At 38.7% G+C, this 18933-nt stretch overlaps 1 protein-coding gene across 35 annotated transcripts in view; it reads right to left on the reverse strand.

Annotated features, from left to right (window-relative positions):
• Positions 1-18933, reverse strand: part of HUWE1 (HECT, UBA and WWE domain containing E3 ubiquitin protein ligase 1) — a 104428-nt gene that overhangs the window by 59353 nt on the left and 26142 nt on the right. For 25 of the 35 annotated variants that reach the window (XM_087888646.1, XM_087888656.1, XM_087888652.1 and 22 more), the window contains 16 exons: positions 18149-18226; positions 17387-17434; positions 17228-17296; positions 16221-16320; positions 12747-12847; positions 11987-12137; positions 11776-11903; positions 9318-9458; positions 8999-9113; positions 8223-8393; positions 8032-8133; positions 6763-6843; positions 6458-6564; positions 5342-5519; positions 3466-3557; positions 3082-3293 (listed from right to left, as the gene is read on the reverse strand). In XM_087888646.1, coding sequence (XP_087744772.1) covers positions 3082-3293; positions 3466-3557; positions 5342-5519; positions 6458-6564; positions 6763-6843; positions 8032-8133; positions 8223-8393; positions 8999-9113; positions 9318-9458; positions 11776-11903; positions 11987-12137; positions 12747-12847; positions 16221-16320; positions 17228-17296; positions 17387-17434; positions 18149-18226 — 1874 coding nt within the window. The remainder of the gene's footprint in view (positions 1-3081; positions 3294-3465; positions 3558-5341; positions 5520-6457; positions 6565-6762; positions 6844-8031; positions 8134-8222; positions 8394-8998; positions 9114-9317; positions 9459-11775; positions 11904-11986; positions 12138-12746; positions 12848-16220; positions 16321-17227; positions 17297-17386; positions 17435-18148; positions 18227-18933) is intronic. The other 10 variants (XM_087888668.1, XM_087888660.1, XM_087888669.1 and 7 more) reach the window with 1 other exon arrangement.

Genomic DNA, 18933 nt, shown 5'->3' on the forward strand with positions numbered 1-18933 from the left:
AGATAATCCTTTTCGTACAGTGACCTTTCAAAAAACAATGCAACCACCTTCTCAATAACCCTGTCTAAAAAGGTTAGAGATGGGGCAAAAACTATCCAGCTCCATTGGATCTAACAATGATTTCTTGATAAAGAAACTAAACCAATACCTCTTTCAGAATTGGTGGAACCATCCTCTCTCTTAGGGATGCACTCACCACAAGGATCCAATCTCATTTCTCCTTCCAGGATCCTTTACCAACCAGAAAAAACATGGATCTAGAACACAGATATTACACTTATAGCCCTAAAAACCCTGTTCCGCTTCCTCAGAACTAACAAGCTCGGATAACAGGTAACAGAGTTACACCATTCCTCAGTCAAGTTCACAGGATCTGAGCAAGTTCATCTAACAGATGCCTACAATAATCTTCATTGCAGTCTTATAGGTGCTTCCCTACCCAGGAGTGACTAAAATAAAGCTGCTGGTTGGGAATCTGTGGACACAATAAAAGCAGACAAACACTCATATTTCATCACTTGTTTAACTGTGACTCTCAGGAGCTCCTTAATTCATTTGGAATGCAGCATTAAATTAAATTATAGGTATTACTTCTAATATTACTTCTTGGAGGGAAGAGCCGAGGATTTTGCTCAGTATCTGTATGACAAAATCACTCAGATTCGGGAAGGTCTGGACTCTGACTGGGTAGATCCAGCGAGAGTGACAGAGGCGGGTCTTGAGACTGTTATCTGGGATGAGTTTGATCCTGTGACCCCAGATGACGTGGACAGGATTCTGGGTAGATTGAACGCGACCACATGTTTGTTGGACCCGTGTCCCTCCTGGTTAGTGCTGGCTTCCCGGGAGGTGACGCGAGGCTGGCTCCAGGGGATTATAAATGCTTCATTGGGTGAGGGTGTCTTCCCCGCCGCCCTTAAGGAGGTGGTGGTGAGGCCCCTCCTCAAGAAGCCTTCCCTGGACCTGGCAATATTGGCTAATTATCGTCCAGTCTCCAACCTTCGTTTTGTGGCGAAGGTTGTTGAGAGTGTGGTTGCGGGACAGCTTCCCCAGTACCTGGATGAAGCGTCGTATCTGGATCCGTTCCAGTCGGGTTTCAGGCCTGGTTACAGCACGGAAACGGCATTGGTCGCGTTGGTTGATGATCTCTGGAGGGCTCGGGACAGGGGTTGCTCCTCTGTCCTGGTCCTGTTAGATCTCTCAGCGGCTTTTGATACCATCGACCATGGTATCATGCTGCACCGGTTGGAAGAGTTGGGGGTGGGAGGCACCGTATTACGGTGGTTCTCCTCCTTTCTCTCCGACTGGTCGCAGTCTGTGTTGACAGGGGGGCAGAGGTCGACCCCGAGGCCCCTCATATGTGGGGTGCCACAGGGATCGGTCCTCTCGCCCCTTTTGTTCAACATTTATGTAAAGCCGCTGGGCGAGATCATCCGTGGTTTCGGGGTGAAGTACCACCAGTACGCTGACGACACCCAGCTGTACATCTCCACCCCGGACCACCCCAATGATGCCCTTGAAGTGATGTCCCAGTGCCTGGAGGCCGTACGGATCTGGATGGGGAGGAACAGGCTCAGGCTCAACCCATCCAAGACCGAGTGGCTGTGGTTTCTGACGTCCCGATATAGTCAGCTAGTGCCATCGCTGACTATTGGGGGCGAATCATTGGCCCCCACGGATAGGGCTCGCAACCTGGGTGTCCTCCTGGATTCACGGCTGTCTTTAGAAGAGCATGTGACGGCCGTGACCGGGAGGATTTTTCATCAGGTTCGCCTGATCCGCCAGTTGCGCCCCTATCTAGCTCGGGACTCTCTACACACAGTCACTCATGCCCTCGTTACCTCTCGTCTGGACTACTGCAACGCTCTCTACATGGGGCTCCCCTTGAGGTGCACTCGGAGGCTCCAACTGGCGCAGAGTGCGGCCGCGCGGGTGGTGATGGGAGCGACATGGAGCTCCCATGTAACACCTCTCCTGCGCGAGCTGCACTGGCTCCCGGTGGTCTTCCGAGTGCGCTTCAAGGTTCTGGTTATCACCTTTAAAGCGCTCCATGGCTTAGGACCTGGTTATTTACGGGACCGCCTGCTACCACCAATAGCCTCCCACCGGCCAGTACGCTCCCATAGAGAGGGGCTCCTCCGGGTGCCGTCGGCCAAACAATGTCGGCTGTCGGCCCCTAGAGGGAGAGCCTTCTCTGTGGGGGCACCTACGATTTGGAACGAGCTCCCCCCGGAGATACGTAGGATCCCGGATCTGCGCACCTTCCGCCGCGCGCTTAAGACCTTTCTATTTTATCAAGCTGGCCTGGCCTAAATCTTCTCCCTTTTTAAATGTGGAAATTTTAAATTTTAAATTCGTCTTATTTATAGGGTCATGGGTATGGTGTTTTAAATTGGGGAGCCATTTTGGATTTAATTCTGTTTTAAACGTATTTTAATGTTTATATTGTATGTTTTTTAATCCTGGCTGTTCACCGCCCCGAGTCCTTTGGGAGAGGGGGCGGTATAAAAATCTAATAAATAAATAAATAAATAAATAAATAAATAAATAAATAAATAAATAAATAAATAAATAAATAAATAATGTTCTATGCCCTATTCAGAGATTACCCACAGTAAAATGCACATACTGCTAACACAGGAATGATCTTGCGCATCGTTTTGCATACTGGACTGGACAGCCAAATTTATGCACCAACTTTTTTGGCCATAAACAGCAACTATAATAATAGATAACCTGAGAAAAACATGAGACTTAGTATAAACAGCTTATTCCCGTCCTACCTTGTAATATCCCAATAATTTTGACATTCCTCATTTCAAAAGCATTTGCCATTTGGTATGAGGATTTTCTTGGAGGGGAAAAAAATTCTGAAGCCCCTTAAATTGCTGGGCTAAATTGCTCAGACATTTTCTGGAACCTCATCAGAATTGTCATACACAAAAATTACTGCCCAATTTCTTGTTGGAGAAACCTAACTTCCATCCAAGTTGGTAGCCTGAAAGAGCAGAGTAGGCTATATTTGGCCATTTTGGCAAAACAAGCCATCACATACAGTTCCTTTTAGCCTCATTTACTCACTGTTGACTAGATTCTGCCTCACTCTGCTGTGTGGCATTGAAGCTCTGCATGGCTTGTACTTCTTCCTCTTCTTCATCCTCACTGGAAGCCTCCTCAGCAGCATGAGTAGAACGAGGCGGAGGAGCAGTAGTTGTTCCATCAGCCTTCTGAATTGAGGGCTTTTGGCAAATATACTTGGGATCTCGGCCCAGATTACAAATCTCTTCCAGCAACTGCAAAAATGTGTATATAAACATGTTGGCACTCTTTCTACTAGAATAATAGTATTGTATTTCAAGTTAGATTTTTTTAAAAATAATCAAGTAACAGATAAATGCGTACCCCGAGAAGCTCATTGGATTGACATAGTGCTGTATTGCAAGGGACATTTTCCTGGCTTCTTACCTTAATTATGGCTGTGGTAGCATCTGTCTTGAGTGTGGGCTGATGTCTCATAAGCTCATCAACAGCACTTCCAAGATTGGAAGCAGTATCTCCTAGAATAAACATGGGAGTCGGAATGGGGGATGCAAGATATATAAGCATTTTTAAAGAACTGAAGTCACTACATGAGGGCATTATTACACTTGGCATGAATCAGCCCAATCAAAAGGCAATAGTTTGAATAGCCAAAATGTATAACTCAATAGCTCTAAAGCAGGAGGCTTACCAACAGTCCAATATGACCACAATATTCTAAAATGGATTACTGCAACATGCTCTTTTTGGAACTATCCTCGAAAACTATTCACAAATATCAATTGTAGCAACCTGCATGCTACAGAAGTGAGGACCCAGGAAAGCAACATGTGTGGAAATTCAAAAATGTCTGTCTTTCCTTACTTTACTTTACTTTTAATCGACTTCTATACCGCCGTTCTCCCGGAGGACTCAGGGCGGTGTACAGCCATATTAAAACACATAAAATTTACAAAATTTAAAAACCATTAAAATCAAATATACAAAAATTTGGCCCACAAATTAAAAACGAACATACAACCATTAAAATTCATATTCATATTAGGCCAGCCCAGCTTGTTGAAACAAGAGGGTCTTCAGGGTGCAGCGAAAGGTGCGCAGGTCGGGGATCATACGCACATCTAGGGGCAGCTCATTTCAGAGGGCTGGTGCCCCCACAGAGAAGGCTCTCCCCCTGGGCGTCGCCAGTCGACATTGTTTGGCCGACGGCACCCTGAGGAGCCTCTCTCTGTGGGAGCGTATTGGCCGGTGGGAGGCTGTCGATGGCAGAAGGCGGTCTGCCTGAAGTATTAAAATTGCCGTCTTTGAAAAATAAAAATGGAAAACCTATTCCTTGCTTTTTTCTAGGTGAACAGCTAAACATTTAAAAATTCCTAGGTTTGAATAAGTAGACTGAGTTGTAATTTTTTTTTAATTCCCTTAATATTTTTAATGTTGGGTCTTGTTGGTTGCTTTCTTTTTAGTATTAGAATGGTAATTTTTGTTTTTCGCTGCATCATAAATCTTACGATATGAGTCCAGAATCATTGTACAGTTGGGCAGCCTTACAAATTATAAAAATAAATATAATTCCAGTTATCTTTGCGCATTAGAAATAGCATCTTCAGCCTTCTATGAAACTCCCTAAAGATGGCTGGTGCTTCAACACAAAACAGTCTGTATATAAGCTAAAAAGCTTAACAGCTAGATTCATGGCTGGGCTCATATATTGTACTAGGCAATAATATTATTTCTTTGATTTTGGTTTAGTGAGTTGAATGAATACAGCCACTTGAAATGGCAGGCTCAAGTCCCCAAGGCCCCAGACCTTTTTTTCCAATTTCCAAATCTTCCTTCAACTTCAATTACAATAGTTTTCTGCCATTCTGGTCCAGAAAACATGTGAAAAGTATACTTCCGTATAAAATTCTACATTAAAAGAAAACTCCAAGCGCAGGGGGGGAAATAACCCACTAGATTTCACCAGTGAGACCCTACCCATTAAGGCCCTCTAGCCCTCCATTAGGTGAACCACTGCTCAATTTAATCATTCCAGCCAACTGCCAGGGTAAGACAAATTGTGACTGTAATGAATTATAATTCCCAATTTATACTATTTCAAGCTACAGCATTATGGTCGTAGTTTAACGCATCTCCAGCACACTATAGGGCAGAAGTGGGATATACCCTCAAACTTCCTCTTTCTTTTATCTAGAATTAACCTGGAGATCACATCAAGCTCTCTAGGCATCCAACATAAAGCTCTCTAGGCAGTGAAAAACAAGCAAAATTCCTAGTATAATCACTCTTCTATTTAACTTACCAAGTGGATCTGAACTACGCCGCCTCCTCATTGCAGGGAGATAGTCTGGAGAGAGCAAGACCTTGAAGAGACGCTCAAAAGGTTGACACTGAACAAAGGATTGAAGTCCCCGGGCATTCAGGCACAGAGCACTGAAGACATTGGGGAGAGAACCCAGAACTTCCCTAGTGGCAGGGACCTGTCAGGAGAAACAGACACAAACAGGACCAAAAGGGTCATCATCTTACAGTCATGCTACACAAAGTACATTTTCAGTGAGCTCTATATTTGAGGTTATGATTAATATAAATACACAAGACTAATTCCATTTCTAATGCAGTCTATCTTTACAAAGTATCCTGAAAAGTGGCATGACAGAAGAAAAATGAAAGGGAAGTACTTCTGTTGTGGAGAAGGAAACACATTTATATGCAAACAGGAAACAGCAAGAATTTGAAAAGCAGCAGTTTATGAGACCCCCTAAAGTTATATCTGGCTACCTAGCTGCCTACTTAAGTATGAATACAGATTCAAAGGTGGAAATTGGGAGGTAAAGGTAAGAACGAAGAGGCTGAATGCCAGACACCAAACCCATACATGTAGGGTTCAAAAAAAGTATAAGAAAGTGTACTTTATTATATTCCGCCTATTATACAGGAATCTTCCCCAAACTGCCAGCCTCAACCTGGGAACAAACAGATAAGGTTCTATAGAACTTAATGGAGGTCAATTCTGCAATCTCTTGCAGCTGTGCAAGGACTATGCTTAGGTCTCTCTTCTGCCTGGCCGGATGTTTCTCAACACTGAGTGAGGTAAAATGGGAAATTATCCAGATTGTTTTTTCCCTCTCATCTTTCTTCTTCAGTTTGGGAACAAAGGAAATATGTTTTAAAAAATGATGTATTTGAAAATATGAGCTTATCCATATTATGTAAAACCAGAGTACCTTCTAAATACTAGTACAACAGCACCATCCAATTATATAAAATCCTATTATCCACATTCAGTGAGCTCTTTTGAAGTTCCAGAAATAAGTGTTATTCTAATATTTCTTAGAATTTCCCAACATTTCAAATATAAAAGAAAGCAACTGAAATGATTTTACAGAAAACCAGATATAATCCAAAAGACACTTACATCTTTAATAAGGAGAGCATGCAGCATGACGTCTGTTAGGCCATTGTCCTGTAGGGAGGACAGCAGCGAAGGCTCTTGGAATACAAAGACTGTTACCACCTCAGTGGCTGTCAAGAAAGAGCACAGAATGATGCAAGTCATTCACAGTTCAGATTTTCTAGGCAGAAAGGGAATCTTGGCAGCCAGGCTGTAAGGCTGTAAGGCATCGTCTTAATTTAGCACAGCCCAAGGAGAGAAATCAAGAGGAGTGTAGACTGATGAAACATGCAAGACACAAATTCTTTATTAAATATAATCATACCTACCGAGTAAAAAGAGTGAGGGTCCATAATATTCTGCATTGCTGATAATATGTTTCAGAGAGGTAGGCAAAGAGCCATCCATCACTGCAAGAGGAGGAAAATAACAGGCCAGCCATACAGTTTAGAAATCATATACAGCATACACACTCAGAATTGTATATACTTCATTCAAAATTCTACACCAGAAAAGTACAATTTTATCACCTAAAACGTCTTAGTGCAAAATATATGTTTTAGTCCACAATTAAAACTGAGAACCAATTATATATTTTGCTTATTAAAAAGTAAGCTTTCTTTCCAATTATATGGAATATCATTCAGCAAGTTCTTTAGATTCAAGAATTGATCACTTCTACAGTTTTCCATGATAAAAGCTTCAAAATTGATACTACAGAATAAAACTCAAGAATTCATGTTCTCAAAGTGGTGCCAAACTATAATCAATGGATGGAAACATTCCCCCCCACCACAGGAAATGGCTAAATTTTTGTTTTATTTATAAATTTATATAAATGAAGACAATTCTAAGTGGTATACAAAAGCTACAGACACAGCCAATGCAATAATGATTTTAAAAAACACAATAATACACAATAAAATAGGTTTTTTAAAAAACATTCCTGGCACCACAAGCTCTAAAGCAGTCATCTCAAAAACCTTCCAGAACAGCCACGTTTTTAGAAACTTCCAATGGTCATAAGAATGGAGGCTTCCTTTGTCTGGTGGTACGGTTGGGCAAGTTGGGTAAGGGTTGGGAAGCATCCATAGAAAATGCGGGGCTGCACTTGAAGACCATCCAGACACTTTAGTTTTGCCAATGAGTGGCCTATAGCAGTTTATTTCATTATGTTGTGAAACACTATTGCTGTGGGCATTGCATTGGCTACCGGTTAAGTTTCTGAGTGCAATTCAAGGTATTGATCATCACCTATAAAGCCCTATATGGCTAAGAATGGGTAAGTTTAAGACGGTCTGTTCCCTATAGATTCTGCTTGCCCAGTCTGACAGCACAGAATTCTGAACATGTCCAATTCTAAAGAAGTAGATTAAGAGGGAGCAAAAGTATGAATGAACATGCCTGTTCTAGATAATGGGGCAATTGGTGCACCAAACTTAAACTGGAATGGAATAAGGTCTTCATGGCCACAGCCTCCACCTGCTGTTCCAGATTTTATTAAGGTAAGCTAATAGTATTTATATGCAACAGTGAGAGAAGAGCATGTTGTCAAAAAACTCAAAGGAAAGACAGCCCTAACTATTAGGGAATCTCACCATGACGTATGCCATCTGAGAAAGCTGGGTCTTGGATGGCCTTTTTTAGGAAGTTCAACATAGACTTCAGAAGTGCTGCTCGTTGAGGGATGCACTGGACTCCTGAAATAGGGAGGTCAACCACAAATGAAATTAGTGAATAGCAAAATAATCTGAAAACAAAGCAATTTTCTGTAAGAATCATTACACACCACTTCGGGGTGAAATTATGGTGTTTGTGTTGCTGCTGCTGCTGTTGCTGCTGCTGCTACTGCTGCTACTTGGAGTGGTGGCATTTGAAGCTCGTGTTTCAACCACAACTTCCTGCCGATTCTCTCCAGAGGTGGAAGGCCCAGGGCTACTTTCCATGGCTACATCAGAAACTGAAGATATAAAAAATTGACCAGTTTGAAAAAAATCTTATGATACAATCTGACATCAAGAAACTATGTACACATACACACACACACACACACACACACACAAATTCTGGTCAACACCCATTAAAAGGACAATTTGAATTTAAAAAAGGAGTTTTGAGGAGGCAGGATACCTTGCTCTACCCCAACTGTTGGGGTATCATCTAAGATGCCTATATAAAACCTTTTCAGACTGAGGACTGCACATGACCTTTCAATACAGTAACCAGTTCCCAAAAATGACAGCCAGGATAAAAACTAAACTGATTCTCCTTTAAAATAAATTAAATGTATAATTATTCACCAAGGATGTTATGATTTCTCACTTTTGCCTCATTTAAATAACAATTCCATATGGAAAACAGGTGTGGAGTTTAACTTCTACCTTAAAATTCAGATGGATTTGTTTCATTTCAAAATGTATTCAGTTGAAACCACTAAGAGAAATATACTGAGTTACAATTAAAATAAATAAAACTGTTTCATGGATGCTGCCCATTAAATTTTCTTTGTTTAGCACAGTTTAGATATGTTAATAAAAGAAATAAGTATCATTAGGAGGTTTTTGCCTTCTACATCTGTCTCCATCTCTTCACCCTCCTGTGTAACAGTGGAAACAGCAGGTCTCTGGATCTTTGGTTTTATTACAAAAGGACATTCCCTCCGACATAGGTCTGCTTCATGCTAGAAAAGAAGTTACAAAAAGACAATAAAATGTGAAAGTTGACAAACTGCTATACTCCGAAACAGAAACATATGTAATTTTTTTATTGTAATGACAGACTTCAAGATCAACTGCATTACAAATAAGTATTATCTCACCACTCTAAAAAAAAATGAAAAATACGCTTATTAAAAGGCCAAACCTCCAATAAAAAAATATCCTACCTCTAGTCGGTAGATGAAGATAGAGAGGCCACTGTGAGACTGGAAGGCTGCCATGTCTAGGTTTGTGATTAAATCCACAACACGGACTGCTCTGGTCACAAAAGTGATCTGGTCCTGTTCATCCCCCAAGAACTTGATCACCTAGGGAAAACAAGGTTTTGAAGACATACCTCTAAAACTAACTAACTGATTAATTTAAATATCAGTTTTTGATATAAATAAATGTTCAGTGCTCTAGAAGAAATATCATCTTCCCCAAGATAATTATGCACCAAAGAAGTTCCCAAGATAATCATGCACCAGACAAGTCAAAACAACAAGATGCCTATAATGTCAAAGGTAAAAGATAAAGAGTGAAGCTGACAAGACAAAGAAGAGCCGTTTTGAGCAGTGAAAAACCTTCACTTCTCCAGTCTTACTATATCAACAGACAGCTAATCAGCAGCCCTGTTTCAGTGACGAAACCCCTTACAGATAAAGTGGGGCCAGGGGAACACTTGCAGAACTACTGTGAGAAATATTGGACTATTGGACAAAATCACTCAACTTTGCTCATCTAGTTAGGGTTCTAGTTAGGGAATTCCTGAGCCTTGTCTGAGCTCAGTTATCTAGGAAGACCATGAACCAGTCAATACTGCAGGAATGATTTGCAACTCCTACTTAAGGAGTATGTGGCAGCCATGGTGGGGGCGGGGGGGGGGGTTGAGTAGGGGTTGCACAGATCCATCTTGTGCGCCAGGGTGAGGCTGGAGCCCAGTGATTTTGACTGTTTATGTACTGGGGACAGTTATTTAGAGCACTGGGAGTTGTTTTTGGATTGCTGATTTTATTGTCTTTTTTTATGTTTTTAATCACTGTTTGTGTGAGCCACCCAGAATTATGGCACATGAAACAGTAGCCGTATACCGTATTTTCTGGCGTATAAGACGACTGGGTGTATAAGACGACCCCCGACTTTTCCTGTTAAAATATAGGGTTTGGGCTATACTTGCCGTATAAGACTCCCCCTCTTCCAACGTACACCAAATAAAAATTAAAAAACATCAACTGGCTCACCCACAATATAAAAGCAGCTGTGCTAGACCCAAAATGGCCCCTGCAACAAGCAGGAACCTCACACAGTCACAAAAAGCCCAAAAAAACAATTTTCACACTTTACACACACACAACACAACACAACTGGCTCACCCACAATGTAAAAGCAGCTGTGCTAGACCCAAAATGGCCCCTGCAACAAGCAGGAACCTCACACAGCCACAAAAAGCCCCAAAACCCAACTTTCACACTTTACAGACACAAAATTCTACATACAGCTTTGTGAGATTTTGTGTGTTTGTGTAGTTAGAGTGAAACACTACAGAAACACACTAAATCTCAGAAAGCTGCACAAATATTATTTTATTTTATTTTATTTTTATTTTTATATGAAAGCTAAATTTAAAGCTTCCTAAACTTTAAATGGCTAGGTCTAAAAAAGAACAACTAAAAAAACCCCCAATTAACTATTTTTTTAAAGCTCCCAAAGCTTTAAACTTACCCAATAGAACAGAGGTCTCCAACCTTGGCAACTTTAAGACTTGTAGACTTCAACTCCCAGAATTCCTCAGCCAGCTTTGCTTTGCTGGCTGAGGAATTCTGGGAGTTGAAGTCCACAACTCCCTGCCTGCTTGATTACAGGCAGGGAGTGGCTTGCTGATGGAATGGATTGCAGGCAAGCGAAGCAAGGCAAGCGTTGCGACTAGCAGCTAAGGTAAGCAATCTGGAGGGGGAAAACTTTTTTCCTTTTACATGGCTCTGGCGATCCAAGCTGAGTTGCCTGATTAGCAGGCAACTCAGCTGGGATGGTCAGAGCTTGGCTCGTCAGAGCCTTTCGGGTTGGTCTGCCTGGTTACAGGAGAACGACACCCAGCGTATAAGACGACCCCCGACTTTTGAGAAGATTTTCATGTGTTAAAAAGTCGTCTTATACACCGGAAAATACGGTAAGTCTCTTAAATAAAACAAATTATTATGATCTTCATTTTAACTGTATGTTTATTATTGCATTTCATCATACAAGCTTTGATAATAGAAAGTTAAAGGTATATTATTTGGTTAGTTGATAATACTATATATTTAATTATTTAAAAAAATAGCCAAAACTTAATTGTTGCAGATAAAGTCAGCAAATGATCTTAAGACTTGGGCTCTTTTTATGTGAGAGGCTAACTGATATAAGCTAACTGCTCTATTGCAGAGGCCCAAGACTTTAAACAGCCCAAATTACATAACCTGGAAAAAAATGCCTCTAATTGCTGTTCAAGATTTACAAGTTTTGTAAGAAGTGAGAAAGGATATGCGTATACACACACAGAACACTGATACCCACACATCACATTCTTTTATATCAGCATATCAGAAAGAATGTGGTGTAGAATTTTCATTTACTTTCCTAACTCAACTTCACAGAAAATTTTACCTTCAGTAAGGCTTCCATCATGCCACACGAGACAAGAGCTTCCCCTCCTGCATCATAGCTCGCCAAGTGATATAAGAATGAGAAGAGTGCTGTGGCAAACTGGTGGGGATACGGCTCCATAGAGGGATCTAAAGAAAGGGAGAGGGAATATCATTACATGTTCCAAAATTTAGCAAAATATGTTAATTGGTTCTAAAATGCAGTTACTAACCAATCATGGCCTGTATACAGTTCCGGACTAGTACTGGTAAAAATCCATGGTAGGAAGCTGTTCCAGTGCAGTCAATAATACTGCTGAGTTTTGGAGTCCGTTCCAAGTGCACAATGGAAGTTAATGTCCTCAGTGAGGCAGCTTTAATATCCTATCAAGGAAATAATGAGACATAAAACAGGTACATAGATTGTGATTACCGTATTTTATAACATGAATTTCAAATCTTCCCTACTGGGAGCGGGGGGGGCGCATGAGAGGGAGAGGGATAGATGGATCAGTACGTAGATAGCTAAAACTCTTTTAACATGCAGGAAAGAATAATCATAGTCCAGTATCCATTTTATCAAACTTCAAAACATGATTTAAAAATGCCTCCAAAGAGTGAATCATTTGGTTAGACTGGAAAAGCAGAATACAATTTTCTTATTAAAAAAAAAAAGGCAGTCAACTGTTAATTTCCAAAACTACTAAGTTGAATTGCAATTGCTGTGAAGGATTATTAAGCAATAAATATTCTTGCTACTGGATTTTGGATTAGTTCGCACGGTACAGATGATTTTAAAAATGAATCCTTAATTGTCTTTATTTGCCTTGCCCTTTTCATTTGCTTTAAATCATCTGTGTATTTGGTTTCTGATGATAATTATATAATGCAGGAAACTTCTAAACATCTAAGAAAGTCAATAATCGCTCAGTCCAGTCCAATCCCAATTGAGCAGCAATTTTTCTTTGCCAAAATTCAGTTGAATAGACTTACCATTAATTGTTTATCTGTAATTTGCAGCACATCCACTAACTCTTCTATCAACCCATTGTATAGTATGCTATTGGCGGATTCCTGCAAAGCATTTGAGTATACTGTGGAAAGAGAAGTAGGCCGTTAAGAATTTTCTGTAGTTAAAGGATGGAGAGAAAAAGCAAATCCAATTATTACTTCAACTGAGTGAGTACTTTTTACTTATAGTAACAGAAACTTCTATTCTTGGTGCTATATATCAGCTGTTTCCTATCAGATAATGCAAGGAAAAAAAGATGAAACAGTGTGATGTTTTTTATATTTTTGTCACAGAGATTTAGCCATGAAGGAATGCAGCAAATATATGAAGTAGATCTTAACAACCAACATTTAAAAACTCCATTAAAATGGGTGTCCTAGTATAACGAAAACAAAGAGCAAAAATTATACACCTTGAAACATGGAAGTTTTGTATTTCTTTATTCTTCAAATTTTCTCTTCTATGTTCTCCTAACAACTCCACAAGAGGCCACTGGCAATGTTAGGCACCATGTGATGTTTGATTGGCAGGAATTATTTTTTGCAAGTTCAGGTGAGTTAGCAAACCCTCTAAATAACTGTTTGGAACTAGCAATAAACTATAGAGAATTGTAGAAAGCTGAGCCCAGTTGCAGTAAAACATATTGTATTATTCTACTAATCTTCGGCTGGGATAACATCTTATCATGCTTTCTTGAGAAACAGATTAGTAGCCTTTAGTTCTTAAATTACTACTCCTCTTAGATATACCAGTAAGAATATAAGACTGTGAGATTACTGCAATGCTTATAAGCGTGAGTACTGTTGTAAGTCACTTTTTTCAGTGCTAATATAACTTTGAATGGTCACTAAACAATTGTAAGTCACAGACTACCTATATCAAGTGAGAATACTATACAATACTCCATGAGAGTATCTTATCTTAAACTATCTCTATCTTAAACTACTAAAATACTTACAATGAGCTAGAAAGTCTACAAACACCGTCAAAATGCTAATTTTTGAGTTATAAAAAAAAATCAGACCAAGATAAACCACTTCAAATTCCCGCCCCCCCTTTTTTTCCCCAATTACAATTATGGCTCAATAGTAGCTCAGACTGGCCACATAGATGATCTCAATACCAAGAAAAGTGAAAACTGCCTGTTAATTAAACATTTCTGACATTATCTTGAAACCAATCTTCACTTTGGAATACTTCCTCTCATAAAGTTTGAATTACAGGTAGTCCTCGATTTATGACTACAATTGAACTCAAAATTTATGTTGCCAAGTTTTGCCCCATTTTGCGACTTTTCCTACCATAGCTGTTAAGTGAATCACTGCAGTTGTTAAGTTAGTAACATAGTTGTTAAGTGAATCTAGCTTCTACTTTGACTTTGTCATAAAGTCGCAAAAGGGGATCATATGACCCTGCAATACTACAACCGTCATAACTATGAGGCAGTTGCTAAAAGCATCCAAATTTTGATCCCATGACCATGGGGATGCTGCAACAGTCATAAGTGTGAAACACGATTAGTGCTATTGTAACTTTGAACAGTCACTAAACAAACTGCTGTAAGTCGAGGACTACCTGTACTTGGGAACTTCTCCCATTCAAGTCCTCAGATCTGTCTGTGCATTTGGGTCAAAGAATGTCTGTTTCAAATTTTGCCAGCCATGTTGAGGTATTTCTTTGGGTGGTGGTGGTTGTTTTTCAATTGCTATATCAAGGTAAGTTTCTAAAAAGCAGCCTAGAATCTGAATTACCATGGTGAAAATTTAGGTGCCTCTTATACACCTAATGTAGCCCCGCCCACCCACTGGCCCCCACCCTTTGGCCTATGCCTCGCAGCAATTACCTCCTTGGAAGCAAACAGCAAGAAAAAACAGCTCCTTTCAGCTTCAGCATAGGCTAATTAGCACAAGTTGATTAGATGGACCTCCCGATTCTCAGCTGATTTGCGCAGGGCTCTAATTCTTGCTGCAAAGAGGTAAATTGGTGGAGCAGATTTTTTTTTCCTTGTGTTAATCAAGCTATGCTGAAAACGAAACTGAAAATAAAGCAGGCTCTTTGCTGCAAGGAGGTAAAATTAAGCAGAGGTAGATTTCCTTTTCTTCTTTTTTCTCACCAAAAAAGATAGGTGCAAACAATGGGAAATTTAGGGCAAAAGAGGAGAGTTCAAGATTTTAAAACACAAAAGAAAAAAAGGAGAAAGAAAAAGGCAAAAATAAAAATGTGAAGAGAGAAAAAGAAATGAAAGAGAAAGATGTTATACATATTTAGAATTGAAATATGAACTGTAGTAAGAAATAAATGGGAAATCATGATTGTAAAAATGAAATAACTGGAATATTTGTCTTTGTATTTTTAAAATTTAGACGATAAGTTTTTATTTTTTTTATTTTTTTTTTTAGAAATATGAATAAGTATAAACTGTAACAATTGAAATACCTTTAATGGTATATGGTGGTGAAAGTAAAAAGGATTAAGTTGTAGCTTGGATAACAGCTAAAACATTTTTAAATTTAATTAGGGAAATTGTAACAATTGAAATATTTTTAATTATATATTGTGATGAAAGTAGAAATGATTAAGTTGTGATTTGGAGGATTATATGGGCAAAACTATTTGGGTTATTGGGAGAGTTTAAGATGTGAAAATGAGTAACATAAGGGGAAAGCTCTATTTAACTTGGGAATTGTAATAATTGAGATACTATTAATTGTATATTGTGTTGAAATCAGAAATGGTTAAGTTGAGCTTTGGAGGAATATATGGGAAAAATTATTTGCTTTATTATTATTGGTAAATATAATTAATTGATTTGTAAGAAATTGGATTGCATGGAAATAATTGGAATATTCATGTTCATATTGATTAATAAAAAAGATAGTTATATAACTAATTGATTTATATTAAAATGTTGAATTTGTATTAAACAATTGTAATATTACATAATTAACCAATGTGAGGATGGATATAAAAATAGATGACAATGGAAAGGGGTATAATATAGAAGGGAAAAATTGAATTTGATTAAGATTAGAGAGGAGGATGAAGGGTAATATTGGTTTATTTTAAAAAATAGATGTGAAATAAATAAGGCAAAAAGGAAATACAGAAATTGTAAATTTAATTGAAATGACTATTTAATTGAAATTGAAACACTGTTTAAATTTGTGAACCGGCCAAATACTCTGTTCAAAGAAAATACATTATTGTATGTTTGTATGTGTGTTTGTCTAAAAAAAAAAAAAAAAACTTTTTTATAAAAAACAAAAAAACAAAAACAAAAAAGGTAGGTGCGTCTTATACTCCGAAAAACACGGTAAGTTTCTCAAGTTGAACATTCCATAAAAGCAGAAAAAGACTATTTTAAATTTACCTACAGTTCTCTTTGCATAAACTCGCATCTTCACTCCTGGCATTACTCAGAGTAAAAAAAAAAACCCACCTGCTAATATCCTCACCTAATATAGAAATGGCATGCAGTCTGGCTTGGACAGCTTGCAACCGCTTTTTATGATTGGAAAAGCCGTGGGCCAAGCGAATGTGTGTAAACAGCAGCATCTATAAGAAAATTAAATTGCAATTATTTTATAAGCACCACACATAATCAGATACATCACATACCATCAAGAACTACATCTGACCTACATATGTGAATAAAGTACGAAACAAAATGACATAAAGTAAAATTTCAATTTAGCAAACCTCCATTTACCAGACTTAGAATGCAATGGTCAAAACTGCTTTCATACAGGTATCTGCCCTCTCCCCAAACAATGGCAAATGTACATTTTATCCAAATTGTGTACAGATTTGGATAAAACTCACATTATTTTCAATAATTTATATGCTGGTGCCTCTTACATTATTCCTGCCAATTTACAATATCTGTGTGCTGTGATAAACAGCAAAAATAAATGCAAATAACAAACTTAGTTCAATAGGGACTCCCTCCTCTGAATACTCAAGGTTTTACTTTACAATTGCATTGAGATGGAATGATTTCTCTCTTACTGTTTCCCAATATTCTCCAATAACCAATATTGCAGGTACTGAACAAACAAAACCTATTTAACTGTGATCTCACTGTTCTTTGTAGAATATTTTGACATATAAGAAATCCAAAATATCATTGTCATCCTCAAGACTGAGGATATATAATTACTTCAATGATCTCGTATAGTTTCACATATATATTTGGTCCCGAAGACCTCAATTTGATCTCAGGCAGAATAGTTTACTCGTTCTCTCCAATGTTGAAAACAGAGGCCAGGATGGGCAATGAACAATGGAAAATTAATGTAAGATTTGCAATTCATAAAGTGCCCCTTCACAAGAAGATAATTCCAGTTACAAGGAGACTCAGAATTCTCCAGTTCTCAAGATTCCCTGGTACGTTTAGCTTCTTATTGTCATTCTCATTCTGCAATAAATTCAGATTATCACCTTGGTAAATTATTCAGTGTACCTGTTTATCCTTTGGGATACTGTACATTTTGGTGAGGGATTCCATAATTTCAGAGGGACTTTCTGAAATCTGAATTGAAAAAGCAGCAGCAACTTAGAAGCCATCAATACAAAAATGAAACAGTTTAAAAACCTACTTTAATACAGAAAGCTAATTTACCTTATCAAGTTGTTCTATGTGGATATAATGTAGTGTGTTGCTGGTAGTCTGAAAACAAAAGGATGTTGGAAGTCAATTTGTTGGAAGACATGGCAGATTAGCAACTATGGTCTTGAACTTTTTAAGAAATCACCACGAGAGGCGAGGTTTTGGTTAACAAGCAGACCTGGCATTTGTGTGGTATTCAGACATATTTCAATATGGATTACTATGCTGGCCAGCCCTTTTTGAAAAAGATGTTAACCCATAAATCCATATCTAGGGGGGAAATTTTCAGGAAAGAGTAATAACGGATAAGTTTCTTTACAGGTATGCAAAGGGACTGCCTGGGAAATGAAAGATCCATATTTCTGCACTGAAGTACTCCAGGAATTTGGGATAATATCAAAAACGATCAGCTGTTCAGTTTTTATCCATACTTTCACAACTGGCGATACTATGGAAATATACTCACAGGGCCATTTAAAAAATGAAAACAGCACAGGAAAGCAAACTCTTCCCAAATAAGAGGACAAATAAGCAATGTTTCAACACCGCTGAACCCCTACTATTATTGTTATCCTCAAGACTAAAAAATCAACATACCTTCTCATACCTAAACTAACTTCCTCCATCTTAGTGTTCACTCAGTGGCAAGAAAGTTCCCCATTTCTCTTATAGATTGATTATATCCCTTTTTAATGTGAGTGGATTTGTTTGCCGAATCTTGCTCCCACCCATTTCCCAGAAAACCTTTCAAGAACAAGTCTGTAGGAGACTCACCCTTTTGTCCACTTTGACTTCGGCCCCTGGCTCTGCATAGAATTCAAAGTGTAGTGTAGTTGCACTGGGAGGGTATTTCTGTGTACAGATCACAGTATGGAATCAGAATACACCAGATGGCAAACACCCTTTCCAAAAATCATATCCATTTCTCTCGGGACTGGGGGAAGGCAAGCAAAATCTGCTGGTTCAAAGGACAATGCACCCTGAAACTGAACTGATGGACTTGCCAACAGGTTAATATCACCACCCACTAATTCTCCTTATATTTATGTGCAAGTGGGAGGAGGAAGAGGATTAAGATGTAAGAAGTTAAGATTAGGTATGAAGACATGGTGATGCAGAGGGACCCCTGCCAATATCTCAAACATCATATATAAAGATGTACCAAAAATAATGACTTTCAGCAGTCCCCAACAATATGAAGAACAATATGCCCAAGACTATAGAGCCCTGAATCTCCTAAACCCTAAAATAATTTTTGAACCCAGTTTTAAAAAAGGAGTTCAAAAAATGCCATCTAATGTCATGGTAATAAGCCCCTCAGGAAAAAAAAACCAGTTCCTTGGAGCATCCACTTCTATTATTCTCAGTGATTACTACAGCAGCAAACTAGAATGCTCTTTAAAAATGAATTGCTTCCTATTTTGAGACTTAAAATAATCATCTGTTTTGATACCACAGTAGCTGTACCATTTTTGCTGATCCTGGAAGAAGATATAACTTCTCTACGGAACAACACACTAAACATACTATTGCAGATGACTGATTTTCATCCACAAATA

This window comes from Pantherophis guttatus, chromosome 2, assembly GCF_059756535.1.
Source record: "Pantherophis guttatus breed Tessera chromosome 2, ASM5975653v1, whole genome shotgun sequence".
Lineage (NCBI taxonomy): Eukaryota > Metazoa > Chordata > Lepidosauria > Squamata > Colubridae > Pantherophis > Pantherophis guttatus.